Below are 14,339 nucleotides of genomic sequence, written 5' to 3'. Positions count from 1 at the left end.
GTGGAGATGGTGGGCAGCAGGAGGGGGAACATGAGGAGGTGAGAGGAGGGCAGCAGGAGGGAGAACATGAGGAGGTGGAGATGGAGGGCAGCAGGAGGGGGAACATGAGGAGGTGGAGATGGAGGGCAGCATGAGGGGGAACATGAGGAGATGGAGATGGAGGGCAGCAGGAGGGGGAACATGAGGAGGTGGAGATGGAGGGCAGCAGGATGGAGAACATGAGGAGGTGGAGATGGTGGGCAGCAGGAGGGAGAATATGAGGAGGTGGAGATGGAGGGCAGCAGAAGAGGGAACATGAGGAGGTGGAGATGGAGGGCAGCAGGAGGGAGAACATGAGGAGGTGGGGATGGTGGGCAGCAGGAGTGAGAACATGAGGAGGCGGAGATGGTGGGCAGCAGGAGGGGGAACATGAGGAGGTGGAGATGGAGGGCAGCAGGAGGGAGAACATGAGGAGGTGGGGATGGAGGGCAGCAGGAGGGGGAACATGAGGAGGTGGAGATGGAGGGCAGCAGGAGGGGGAACATGAGGAGGTGAAGATGGGGGCAGCAGGATGGAGAACATGAGGAGGTGAGAGGAGGGCAGCAGGAGGGGGAACATGAGGAGGTGGAGATGGAGGGCAGCAGGAGGGGGAAAATGAGGAGGTGAAGATGGGGGGCAGCAAGATGGAGAACTTGAGGAGGTGAGATGGAGGGCAGAAGGAGGGGGAACATGAGGAGGTGGAGATGGAGGGCAGCAGGAGGGGGAACATGAGGAGGTGGAGATGGAGGGCAGCAGGATGGAGAACATGAGGAGGTGAGATGGAGGGCAGCAGGAGGGAGAACCTGAGGAGGTGGAGATGGAGGGCAGCAGGAGGGGGAACATGAGGAGGTGGAGATGGAGGGCAGCAGGAGGGAGAACACGAGGAGGTGGAGATGGAGAGTGCAGGAGGAGGAACATGAGGAGGTGGAGATGGAGGTCAGCGGGAGGGAGAACATGAGGAGGTGGAGATGGAGGGCAGCAGGAGGGGGAACATGAGGAGGTGGAGATGGAGGTCAGCGGGAGGGAGAACATGAGGAGGTGGAGATGGGGGGCAGCAGGAGGGGGAACATGAGGAGGTGGAGATGGTGGGCAGCAGGAGGGAGAACATGAGGAGGTGGGGATGGTGGGCAGCAGGAGGGAGAACATGATTAGGTGGAGATGGAGGGCAGCAGGAAGGGGCACATGAGGAGGTGGAGATGGTGGGCAGGAGAGGGAACATGAGGAGGTGGAGATGGAGGGCAGCAGGAGGGGGAACATGAGGAGGTGGAGATGGAGGGCAGCAGGAGGGAGAACATGAGGAGGTGGAGATGGAGGGCAGCAGGAGGGGGAACATGAGGAGGTGGAGATGGAGAGTGCAGGAGGAGGAACCTGAGGAGGTGGAGATGGAGGTCAGCGGGAGGGAGAACATGAGGAGGTGGAGATGGGGGGCAGCAGGAGGGGGAACATGAGGAGGTGGAGATGGTGGGCACGAGAGGGAACATGAGGAGGTGGAGATGGAGGGCAGCAGGAGGGGGAACATGAGGAGGTGGAGATGGTGGGCAGGAGAGGGAACATGAGGAGGTGGAGATGGAGGGCAGCAGGAGGGGGAACATGAGGAGGTGGAGATGGAGGGCAGCAGGAGGGAGAACATGAGGAGGTGGGGATGGTGGGCAGCAGGAGGGAGAACATTAGGAGGTGGAGATGGAGGGCAGCAGGAGGGGGAACATGAGGAGGTGGAGATGGTGGGCAGCAGAAGGGAGAACATGAGGAGGTGGAGATGGAGGGCAGCAGGATGGAGAACATGAGGAGGTGGGGATGGGGCAGCAGGAGGGAGAACATGAGGAGGTGGGGATGGGGCAGCAGGAGGGAGAACATGAGGAGGCGGAGATGGTGGGCAGCAGGAGGGAGAACATGAGGAGGTGGGGATGGTGGGCAGCAGGAGGGGGAACATGAGAAGGTGGAGATGGAGGGCGGCAGGAGGGGGAACATGAGGAGGTGAGATGGAGGGTAGCAGGAGGGAGAACATGAGGAAGTGGAGATGGAGGGCAGCAGGAGGGAGAACATGAGGAGGTGGGGATGGTGGGCAGCAGGAGGGAGAACATGAGGAGGTGGAGATGGAGGGCAGCAAGAGGGAGAACATGAGGAGGTGAGATGGAGGGCAGCAGGAGGGGGAACATGAGGAGGCGGAGATGGAGGGCAGCAGGAGGGAGAACATGAGGAGGTGGGGATGGTGGGCAGCAGGAGTGAGAACATGAGGAGGCGAAGATGGTGGGCAGCAGGAGGGGGAACATGAGGTGGTGGAGATGGTGGGCAGGAGAGGGAACATGAGGAGGTGAGATGGAGGGCAGCAGGAGGGAGAACATGAGGAGGTGGAGATGGAGGGCAGCAGGAGGGGGAACATGAGGAGGTGGAGATGGAGGGCAGCAGGAGGGGGAACATGAGGAGGTGGAGATGGAGGGCAGCAGGAGGGGGAAAATGAGGAGGTGAAGATGGGGGCAGCAAGATGGAGAACTTGAGGAGGTGAGATGGAGGGCAGCAGTAGGGGGAACATGAGGAGGTGGAGATGGTGGGCAGCAGGAGGGGGAACATGAGGAGGTGAGAGGAGGGCAGCAGGAGGGAGAACATGAGGAGGTGGAGATGGAGGGCAGCAGGAGGGGGAACATGAGGAGGTGGAGATGGAGGGCAGCATGAGGGGGAACATGAGGAGATGGAGATGGAGGGCAGCAGGAGGGGGAACATGAGGAGGTGGAGATGGAGGGCAGCAGGATGGAGAACATGAGGAGGTGGAGATGGTGGGCAGCAGGAGGGAGAATATGAGGAGGTGGAGATGGAGGGCAGCAGAAGAGGGAACATGAGGAGGTGGAGATGGAGGGCAGCAGGAGGGAGAACATGAGGAGGTGGGGATGGTGGGCAGCAGGAGTGAGAACATGAGGAGGCGGAGATGGTGGGCAGCAGGATGGGGAACATGAGGAGGTGGAGATGGAGGGCAGCAGGAGGGAGAACATGAGGAGGTGGGGATGGAGGGCAGCAGGAGGGGGAACATGAGGAGGTGGAGATGGAGGGCAGCAGGAGGGGGAACATGAGGAGGTGAAGATGGGGGCAGCAGGATGGAGAACATGAGGAGGTGAGAGGAGGGCAGCAGGAGGGGGAACATGAGGAGGTGGAGATGGAGGGCAGCAGGAGGGGGAAAATGAGGAGGTGAAGATGGGGGGCAGCAAGATGGAGAACTTGAGGAGGTGAGATGGAGGGCAGCAGGAGGGGGAACATGAGGAGGTGGAGATGGAGGGCAGCAGGAGGGGGAACATGAGGAGGTGGAGATGGAGGGCAGCAGGATGGAGAACATGAGGAGGTGAGATGGAGGGCAGCAGGAGGGAGAACCTGAGGAGGTGGAGATGGAGGGCAGCAGGAGGGGGAACATGAGGAGGTGGAGATGGAGGGCAGCAGGAGGGAGAACACGAGGAGGTGGAGATGGAGAGTGCAGGAGGAGGAACATGAGGAGGTGGAGATGGAGGTCAGCGGGAGGGAGAACATGAGGAGGTGGAGATGGAGGGCAGCAGGAGGGGGAACATGAGGAGGTGGAGATGGAGGTCAGCGGGAGGGAGAACATGAGGAGGTGGAGATGGGGGGCAGCAGGAGGGGGAACATGAGGAGGTGGAGATGGTGGGCAGCAGGAGGGAGAACATGAGGAGGTGGGGATGGTGGGCAGCAGGAGGGAGAACATGATTAGGTGGAGATGGAGGGCAGCAGGAAGGGGCACATGAGGAGGTGGAGATGGTGGGCAGGAGAGGGAACATGAGGAGGTGGAGATGGAGGGCAGCAGGAGGGGGAACATGAGGAGGTGGAGATGGAGGGCAGCAGGAGGGAGAACATGAGGAGGTGGAGATGGAGGGCAGCAGGAGGGGGAACATGAGGAGGTGGAGATGGAGAGTGCCGGAGGAGGAACCTGAGGAGGTGGAGATGGAGGTCAGCGGGAGGGAGAACATGAGGAGGTGGAGATGGGGGGCAGCAGGAGGGGGAACATGAGGAGGTGGAGATGGTGGGCACGAGAGGGAACATGAGGAGGTGGAGATGGAGGGCAGCAGGAGGGGGAACATGAGGAGGTGGAGATGGTGGGCAGGAGAGGGAACATGAGGAGGTGGAGATGGAGGGCAGCAGGAGGGGGAACATGAGGAGGTGGAGATGGAGGGCAGCAGGAGGGAGAACATGAGGAGGTGGGGATGGTGGGCAGCAGGAGGGAGAACATGAGGAGGTGGAGATGGAGGGCAGCAGGAGGGGGAACATGAGGAGGTGGAGATGGTGGGCAGCAGGAGGAGGAACATGAGGAGGTGGAGATGGTGGGCAGCAGGAGGAGGAACATGAGGAGGTGGAGATGGAGGGCAGCAGGAGGGGGAACATGAGGAGGTGGAGATGGTGGGCAGCAGGAGGAGGAACATGAGGAGGTGGAGATGGAGGGCAGCAGGAGGGAGAACATGAGGAGGTGGGGATGGTGGGGAGCAAGAGGGAGAACATGAGGAGGTGAGATGGAGGGCAGCAGGAGGGAGAACACGAGGAGGTGGAGAATGTGGGCAGCAGGTGGGAGAACATGAGGAGGTGGAGATGGAGGGCAGCAGGAGGAGGAACATGAGGAGGTGGAGATGGAGGGCAGCAGGAGGGAGAACATGAGGAGGTGGGGATGGAGGGCAGCAGGAGGGGGAACATGAGGAGGTGGAGATGGAGGGCAGCAGGAGGGGGAACATGAGGAGGTGGAGATGGAGGGCAGCAGGATGGGGAACATGAGGAGGTGGAGATGGAGGGCAGCAGGAAGGGGCACATGAGGAGGTGGAGATGGAGGGCAGCAGGAAGGGGCACATGAGGAGGTGGAGATGGTGAGCAGCAGGAGAGAGAACATGAGGAGGTGGGGATGGTGGGGAGCTGGAGGGAGAACATGAGGAGGTGAGATGGAGGGCAGCAGGAGAGGGAACTTGAGGAGGTGGAGATGGAGGGCAGCAGGAGGGGGAACATGAGGAGGTGGAGATGGAGGGCAGCAGGATGGGGAACATGAGGAGTTGGGAATGGAGGGCAGCGGGAGGGAGAACATGAGGAGGTGGGGATGGAGGGCAGCGGGAGGGAGAACATGAGGAGGTGGGGATGGTGGGCAGCAGGAGGGAGAACATGAGGTGGTGGGGATGGGGGCAGCAGGAGGGGTAGTATGGGGAGGTGGAGATGGAGAGCAGCAGGAGGAGGAACATGAGGAGGTGGAGATGGAGGTCAGCGGGAGGGGGAACATTTTAAGGTGGAGATGGTGGGCAGCAGGAGGGAGAACATGAGGTGGTGGGGATGGTGGGCAGTAGGAGGGAGAACATGATTAGGTGGAGATGGAGGGCAGCAGGATGGAGAACGTGAGGAGGTGGAGATGGAGGGCAGCAGGAAGGGGCACATGAGGAGGTGGAGATGGAGGGCAGCAGGAAGGGGCACATGAGGAGGTGGAGATGGTGAGCAGCAGGAGGGAGAACATGAGGAGGTGGGGATGGTGGGGAGCAGGAGGGAGAACATGAGGAGGTGAGATGGAGGGCAGCAGGAAGGGGCACATGAGGAGGTGGAGATGGAGGGCAGCAGGAAGGGGCACATGAGGAGGTGGAGATGGTGAGCAGCAGGAGGGAGAACATGAGGAGGTGGGGATGGTGGGGAGCAGGAGGGAGAACATGAGGAGGTGAGATGGAGGGCAGCAGGAGAGGGAACATGCGGAGGTGGAGGTGGAGGGCAGCAGGAGGGAGAACATGAGGAGGTGAGATGGAGGGCAGCAGGAGGGGGAACATGAGGAGGTGGAGATGGAGGGCAGCAGGAGGGGGAACATGAGGAGGTGGGAATGGTGGGCAGGAGAGGGAACATGAGGAGGTGGAGATGGAGGGCAGCGGGAGGGAGAACATGAGCAGGTGGGGATGGTGGGCAGCAGGAGGGAGAACATGAGGTGGTGGGGATGGGGGCAGCAGGAGGGGGAGTATGGGGAGGTGGAGATGGAGAGCAGCAGGAGGAGGAACAAGAGGAGGTGGAGATGGAGGTCAGCGGGAGGGAGAACATGAGGAGGTGAGATGGAGGGCAGCAGGAGGGGGAACATGAGTAGGTGAGAGTAGGGCAGCAGGAGGGGGAACATGAGAAGGTGAGATGGAGGGCAGCAGGAGGGAGAACACGAGGAGTTGGAGATGGGGGGCACCAGGAGGGAGAACATGAGGAGGTGGAGATGGAGGGCAGCAGGAGAGAGAACATGAGGAGATGGAGATGGAGGGCAGCAGGAGGGGGAACATGAGGAGGTGGAGATGGAGGGCAGCAGGAGGGAGAACCTGAGGAGGTGGAGATGGAGGGCAGCAGGAGGGGGAACATGAGGAGGTGAGAGGAGGGCAGCAGGAGGGGGAACATGAGAAGGTGAGATGGAGGGCAGCAGGAGGGAGAACACGAGGAGTTGGAGATGGGGGGCAGCAGGAGGGAGAACATGAGGAGGTGGAGATGGAGGGCAGCAGGAGGGAGAAAATGAGGAGGTGGAGATGGAGGGCAGCAGGAGGGAGAACATGAGGAGGTGAGATGGAGGGCAGCAGGAGGGAGAACATGAGAAGGTGAGATGGAGGGCAGCAGGAGGGAGAACACGAGGAGTTGGAGATGGGGGGCAGCAGGAGGGAGAACATGAGGAGGTGGAGATGGAGGGCAGCAGGAGGGAGAACATGAGGAGGTGGAGATGGAGGGCAGCAGGAGGGAGAACATGAGAAGGTGAGATGGAGGGCAGCAGGAGGGAGAACACGAGGAGTTGGAGATGGGGGGCAGCAGGAGGGAGAACATGAGGAGGTGGAGATGGAGGGCAGCAGGAGGGGGAACATGAGGAGGTGGAGATGGAGGGCAGCAGGAGGGAGAACATGAGGAGGTGGAGATGGAGGGCAGCAGGAGGGAGAACATGAGGAGGTGAGATGGAGGGCAGCAGGAGAGGGAACATGCGGAGGTGGAGATGGAGGGCAGCAGGAGGGAGAACATGAGGAGGTGAGATGGAGGGCAGCAGGAGGGAGAACACGAGGAGGTGAGATGGTGGGCAGCAGGAGGGAGAACACGAGGAGGTGGAGATGGTGGGCAGCAGGAGGGGGAACATGAGAAGGTGGAGATGGTGGGCAGCAGGAGGGAGAACACGAGAAGGTGAGATGGTGGGCAGCAGGAGGGAGAACGTGAGGTGGTGGAGATGGGGCAGCAGGAGGGAGAACACGAGGAGGTGGAGATGGAGGGCAGCAGGAGGGAGAACATGAGGTGGTGGAGATGGGGCAGCAGGAGGGAGAACATGAGGAGGTGGAGATGGAGGGCAGCAGGATGGAGAACATGAGGAGGTGGAGATGGAGGGCAGCAGGAGGGGGAACATGAGGAGGTGGAGATGGAGGGCAGCAGGAGGGAGAACATGAGGAGGTGGAGATGGAGGGCAGCAGGAGGGGGAACATGAGGAGGTGGAGATGGTGGGCAGCAGGAGGGAGAACATGAGGAGGTGGAGATGGAGGGCAGCAGGAGGGAGAACATGAGGAGGTGGAGATGGAGGGCAACAGGAGGGAGAACATGAGGAGGTGGAGATGGAGGGCAGCAGGAGGGGGAACATGAGGAGGTGAGAGGAGGGCAGCAGGAGGGAGAACATGAGGAGGTGGAGATGGAGGGCAGTAGGAGGGGGAACATGAGGAGGTGGAGATGGAGGGCAGCAGGAGGGGGAACATGAGGAGGTGGAGATGGAGGGCAGCAGGAGGGAGAACACGAGGAGGTGAGATGGTGGGCAGCAGGAGGGAGAACATGAGGAGGTGGAGATGAGGGCAGCAGGAGGGGGAACATGAGGAGGTGAGAGGAGGGCAGCAGGAGGGAGAACATGAGGAGGTGGAGATGGAGGGCAGCAGGAGGGGGAACATGAGGAGGTGGAGATGGAGGGCAGCAGGAGGGAGAACACGAGGAGGTGGAGATGGAGGGCAGCAGGAGGGAGAACATGAGGAGGTGGAGATGGTGGGCAGCAGGAGAGAGAACACGAGGAGGTGGAGATGGAGGGCAGCAGGAGGGAGAACATGAGGAGGTGGAGATGGAGGGCAGCAGGAGGGAGAACACGAGGAGGTGGAGATGGAGGGCAGCAGGAGGGAGAACATGAGGAGGTGGAGACGGAGGGCAGCAGGAGGGAGAACATGAGGAGGTGGAGATGGAGGGGCAACAGGAGGGAGAACATGAGGAGGTGGAGATGGAGGGCAGCAGGAGGGGGAACATGAGGAGGTGAGAGGAGGGCAGCAGGAGGGAGAACATGAGGAGGTGGCGATGGAGGGCAGCAGGAGGGGGAACATGAGGAGGTGGAGATGGAGGGCAGCAGGAGGGAGAACACGAGGAGGTGGAGATGGAGGGCAGCAGGAGGGAGAACATGAGGAGGTGGAGATGGTGGGCAGCAGGAGAGAGAACACGAGGAGGTGAGAGGAGGGCAGCAGGAGGGGGAACATGAGGAGGTGGAGATGGGGGCAGCAGGAGGGGAGAACATGAGGAGGTGGAGATGGAGGGCAGCAGGAGGGAGAACATGAGGAGGTGAAGATGGAAGGCAGCAGGAGAGAGAACATGAGGAGGTGGAGATGGTGGGCAGCAGGAGAGAGAACATGAGGAGGTGAAGATGGAAGGCAGCAGGAGAGAGAACATGAGGAGGTGGAGATGGTGGGCAGCAGGAGAGAGAACATGAGGAGGTGGAGATGGTGGGCAGCAGGAGAGAGAACATGAGGAGGTGGAGATGGAGGGCAGCAGGAGGGAGAACATGAGGAGGCGGAGATGGTGGGCAGCAGGAGGGGGAACATGAGGAGGTGGGAATGGTGGGCAGGAGGGAGAACATGAGGGTGTGGGGATGGAGGGCAGCGGGAGGGAGAACATGAGGAGGTGGAGATGGAGGGCAGCAGGAGGGAGAACATGAGGAGGTGGAGATGGAGGGCAGCAGGAGGGAGAACATGAGGAGGTGGGAATGGTGGGCAGGAGGGAGAACATGAGAAGCAGATGTGGGGCAGAATATTTGATTACTACATTTTCTTTGTCTATAAAATTAATTCGAACTTATAGTAATTCTGTTTTTGTCACTTAACATTTTTCTCCTTTGCCAAAAATAATTGTAGGGTGAAATGTGGATAATCACCCTTGTGACCTTCTTTTCCTAATTGCCCCCCCCCCTCAATGAACAATTATCTAATGTCCACACCAGTCCCTCCCCAGCTCATTCAACCCCCTGCCCCCACCCTTTCATTCCTCTGCAGACCCAGCACAATTAGCAAGCAGCAGTGCTGAGAAGCTAAATACTGTACCTCGGGGTCTTTTTGTTGTTGATAGTCTTTTTGCCAAATCTGTTAGAAAAGTTAAAAAGAAAAAAAGGACATTTTATTCCTGAAGTCTGCAGACTGAAACCCTTTCACCCATCTCCATGGTGCCCAGTAAAGGAACCGAGGTGGGCACAGTGAGATGGAAGCTGGGCTCGGACGGGTCGCCAGTACACCGAGAGGTGGACCCTTCCGTCTGCTGGCAAGTGTGAGAGGAGGGCTGAGTCCAGGCTCGGGCGGGCCCACAGGGCAGTGACACCAGGACTCTGGGCACCACTGCCCCCCCCCCCCCGTTCTGGCACATTAGAGTGAAGCCGCTGCATAGACAAGTAAACAAGTGCCTGAAGTGTGTGATGGGCCCAAGCGCACAGCCTCCGCGCTACCCAGCAGTGTATAATACACAGGCCCTCTAAACTGAGGCTCGTTCATGGTGGCCCGGAGTGCGCGTTCACGGCGCTCTTGACGTGAAGTGAAGTAAAATGGCAGAGAGGCAGCACATGGAAAAACGAAATAGCAAATGTTTCTACTTTCAGTTTTCCAGTTTAAACAGCTTTTTCGCTTTTCACATAATCTACATATTTTAATTCCCTGTTGACTGCCATTTCAAGAGCCTTGAGAAAGCACTGTGGGGCGCGAAACGTGTGTCCATGATGGATGCTTGCTCACTGAGACCAATCACTGTTAACATAACTCAGATGACATCAGACCCATGTTCTTGGCAAACCAATATGGGAGCACACGTGTTTTGAAGGAGAAATTGTCAAATGAATGTGGATGGCAAATGACCCGGGCAGCTGGAAGCTTGGCTTTGCCACTGTGTAAGATTCCAAGGATGCCCGAGGGCGGCGTAAAGTGCTTGGAGTGCTAAACTGAATTCGTGCTAGGCCAAGTTTTAGCAAACTGATGGTGTGCCGACCTGTCTAGAATATATGGGTGGTTTCTATTGGTGGACGGGACATTCATAGAGCCAGATCTATGTACCCACACCCTCTCAACAGTCTATAAACCCAGTTCTCGTGTCCCCTCCCCTGCCTGTCCCTATTATTACTGTAAAGCTCTGTCCATCCAAGGGTGCAACACCTCAATTCCTGAAGGACCAGCTTGAATAAAACCTCAGAGTCAGGACATTGCTCTTACCTGGGACCCCAGTGGTCATCGCGGACACGCCAGAATCTGTTTGGATCACAATAGAAAGGCAGTTTATTCTTCCACTTGTAGGACATCATAAGGAGACATAATCAGAAAAATCAGAGACTGTGTAGAAAGCACCAGGCTGGTAACAGGAAGTCCCCTGAGGAGGAAACCTTAGTGGCAGCGGCCATTGCGAGGCAGGGCATGACCAAAGCCATTACTGGATAGTACGCCTGGCACTCACTCTCGTGTTACGGACCCTGCTGCCAGGCGCACAGGGGGATTCACTTCAGCCTCCTGGGTGGGGGCAGCCATTAGCCTTTGCTGCTTTCACTCATTCCAAAGCCATTCCAAATGCAACATTCCAGAACAATGGAAAATGGAAAAGCAGCACCAGTCCTGCCCAGTCTGCACCACCTGCTGTCCAGTCTGCACCACCTCTGGCCCATCTGCACCACCTCTGGCCCACTCTGCACCACTTCTGGCTTTATCTGCACCACCTCTGGCCCATCTGCTCCACCTCCGGCCCAGTCTGCACCACCTCCGGCCCAGTCTGCACCACCTCCGGCCCCGTTTGCACCACCTCCGACCCCGTCTGCACTACCTCCAGCCTCTTCTGCACCACTTGATGTGCTATCTGCACCACCTGCGGCCCAGTCTGCACCACCATCACCGGCCTAGTCTGCACCACCCCTAGCCCAGCCTGAACCACCACCTCCATCCTAGTCTGCACCAATTACGGCTCTGTCTGCACCAATTACGGCTCTGTCTGCATCACCTCTGGCCCCGTCCGCACAACCTTCGGGCCATTCTGCACAACCTCCAGCCTCGTCTGCACAACCTACAGCACATTCATGAATAAACTTCAGGCGTGTCGATCACAAAGGTGCCAGCAAATTTCCACTTTTGTGACTATGCACTGGGGCAAGTGCAAAGTTGCACAATAGTACCACTAGGGCAATGTTTGCCTTAGTGCTAAAAACATTAAGGCCATATTAGAAAACCTTTCACCATGCCGAGTGCCATTTTTCAGGGTTCAAGCACTAGGGCAAAAATTGCTGTTGTGGAAAAAACATGAACTTTCAATACATTTTTACAGTTGTGCAAAGTTTCTGTAACCAGGCCTCAGATCTGCTTTCTTATTCGTGCCTTAAACACACTTGTGTACAGGCGTGTTATAAATGTCACATATTATCACATCATTCCCTGATGTTTGAGAACCCAGCTGAGTCCAAAATTGAAATCGTTTTTAAAACAATAAGCTACTTCAAAGTAATAACAAACATGTAAGTATCGCTTATAAACCTTTTTTTTGGTACTTTTTGGCAAATGCATATGAACTGTTTAAACTATGCAACTTTGTGGAGCTGTCTACTAACATTCTATTTATTTACTAAGGCTTTTCATTTACAAGCAACTTCTCAAAAATCATAAAAAATGGTTTGATTAAATGACTTTAATAGTAAGAGTTTTGGGATTTCTCCATAATGCATACAGAAACCAAATACGAACAAGACCTCTTAAAATTACAGAAATAAAACAAACAACCAAGTCCCATTAATTGATGCACAGAGACTGCAGAACTGGTTAACATATTCGTATAAAGTCCAATCACATTTTCAATTAATTAACCCTTTTCATTCAAAGAAAACCTAAAAAGGTTTTGTGCTTCTTCACTGACGATCCTAACATATTTGAGCATGTTATGTTAAGGTGATTTATTCCGCGCACCGCTGCCATTTTCATGGTCTCCAGGGCTCTGGTGGACCTGAAAAGGAAGCGGGGCTGGGAGTGCTCTGAAGCTGTTTGTGGCTTCAGTTCGGATTAACAGGTCACTATGAGCTGGTCTGTTTCGTTATGTGGTGTGTAAAGACTGGAGGGGTTTGTCGGTGGTACTACCCACTATTTGGTTGAGGCACAGAAGCACCCCAGCCACGGGCCTCAAAGGCTAGCCATGGACCAGCAACCAAGGCTGAGACTCAAGGGAGGCGATGCAGCTGCTTCTTAGGTACAGTGAATCCCCAAGCTCCCCACAATGGCATGGCCACACACTATGTTATGTGCTAACACAATTCTTGTATTTAATAGATTAGGTTTAGATGAATATATACACTTAAATAAGACTCCTTTTGTACTTAGAAAACTCTACTCCAACAGTTAACACTACATGTGCAGTACTATGTGGTACCACAGTTAGGGCCTCTTCACGAGTTTGACGGTAAACCTGAAATCCGGCAGTAGTGCTATTACCGCCACATTTAAGGGTCCGCCAAATCACAGGCTTGGCGTATTTTAAATCTGCTGCGATTTTGCTGATTTTTGGTGCTATTATCGCCGGCGGTATGGGGAATGGGAATTTCCCGAATGAGCCCAATGGAGAAAGGGGACTTACCGTTCCGCCAAAACCTTGATCCGGTGCTAATAGCGGTGGGGGGTTTGGCAGTAGGGCTAATAGGCCCGGCTGTAATACCACCGGGGTTAGCGCCCAACTCGTGATGAGGCCCTTAGTCTTAGCTTGAGCAATAATGCACTAATTGGTAGTTGTAATAAAATGCACCACAATTACTAAACACTGTTTAACTTCAAAACCACAAATGTAGACATGCAGGCACATTACTTTAGAACACTGGCACAATACATGTCAGGGTAAAATGCTATTTTTTGTGCATATCCCCCCAACTGGGCAACCTGCAATAAAAGGTGAGTTATACTTTGCTTTTATATTAAAGGTCAGTCCTTAAATGTTCAGTAATTGTCTGATTTTCTCTTTACAGGTCCCACCACCAAAAAGTACCTAGGAAGCAACAGGTGAGCCGAGCCCAAGACGAATCTGAGACCCCTGGATATGATATGATATGGCATTTATAACGCGCCTATACACAAGTGTCTGAAGGCGCGACGAGGCAAGGGGGGGAACAAGGGAGGACAGACAACGATCCTACTAAACCAGGAGTCATTCAGATTGCGCAAGTGCATGGGAAGAGGGGAGAGGAAAGTGCGCGGGGGGAAGGGAGAGGGGAAAGTGCAGTACATGGGAAAGTGGAATAAATAAGATAAATAAGACAAATAAAACAGCCAGCTAGTGGCAAGTGCAAGGAAGTGCAGACATAAGTGCTGGTAGGGGGACTGTAGGGATACAGAAAATAGTCCCCAAGTGCAGGGGTTGCCAGGGAGGCAGTGCAGGTGGAAGATTGACGTGGCCTGGGCCAGAGATCAGAAAAGGGTGGCCAGGTAACCAGTGCAATTTCAGTCAGGAATTCAGCAGGAGAGGGGAGGAGAGAAAGCAGAAGCAAAGAGGAAGGTTTTGAGGTGCTTCCGGAACCAGAGATGGTTCTCCTCAAGTTTCAGAGAGGCAGGAAGGCTGTTCCAGAGAGAGGCCCCTGCCGAAGAGAGTGATCTGCCACCAATTCGTTGCTTGAAGAAGCGACTGACCCTGAGGGAGTTGGAGGCAGATGAGCAAAGAGCTCGAGAAGGAAGATATTTAGGAAGAGAGAGTTGAAGGTATTGCGGTCCCAGACCCCAGAAGGCCTTGTGTACAATGCAGAGGGTTTTGAACTTAATCCTCACAGCCACTGGGAGCCAGTGCAGATATTTCATTCCTGGAGAGATACTGTCCCTGGGCTTGAGGACAAGGACAAGTCTCGCAGTCCTGTTCTGGATAAGTTGCAGAGGAGCAGGCAGATTTAGATAGAGGCTGTTACAATAGTCCAGCTTAGAGAGGACCAGGGCTCTGGAGACAGTGAGCTTCTGGGGGCAGGAGAGGAAAGGAAGAATACCTCTAAGGAGGTGCAGCTGATAGTGTGACTTCTTAGAGATGTCAGAGATGTGAGGGGAGAAGGAGAGAGTGCAGAGTTGAAGATGACCCCGAGGTTTTTAGCCTTGCAGGTGGGAGAGGGGCCA

At 56.1% G+C, this 14,339-nt stretch overlaps 1 protein-coding gene across 1 annotated transcript in view; it reads right to left on the bottom strand.

Moving 5' to 3' along the window:
• Positions 1-10,464, bottom strand: part of LOC138473482 (deleted in malignant brain tumors 1 protein-like) — a 122,081-nt gene extending 111,617 nt beyond the window's left edge. The window contains exon 1 of the mRNA XM_069612126.1: positions 10,446-10,464. Coding sequence (XP_069468227.1) covers positions 10,446-10,464 — 19 coding nt within the window. The remainder of the gene's footprint in view (positions 1-10,445) is intronic.
• Positions 10,465-14,339: the final 3,875 nt, after the last annotated feature.

This window comes from Ambystoma mexicanum, chromosome 8 (assembly GCF_040938575.1).
Source record: "Ambystoma mexicanum isolate Mex_15411 chromosome 8, UKY_AmexF1_1, whole genome shotgun sequence".
NCBI classification, from domain to species: domain Eukaryota; kingdom Metazoa; phylum Chordata; class Amphibia; order Caudata; family Ambystomatidae; genus Ambystoma; species Ambystoma mexicanum.
The sequence above is the reverse complement of the archived record's forward strand: the minus strand, read 5'-3'. Positions and strand labels throughout refer to the sequence as shown.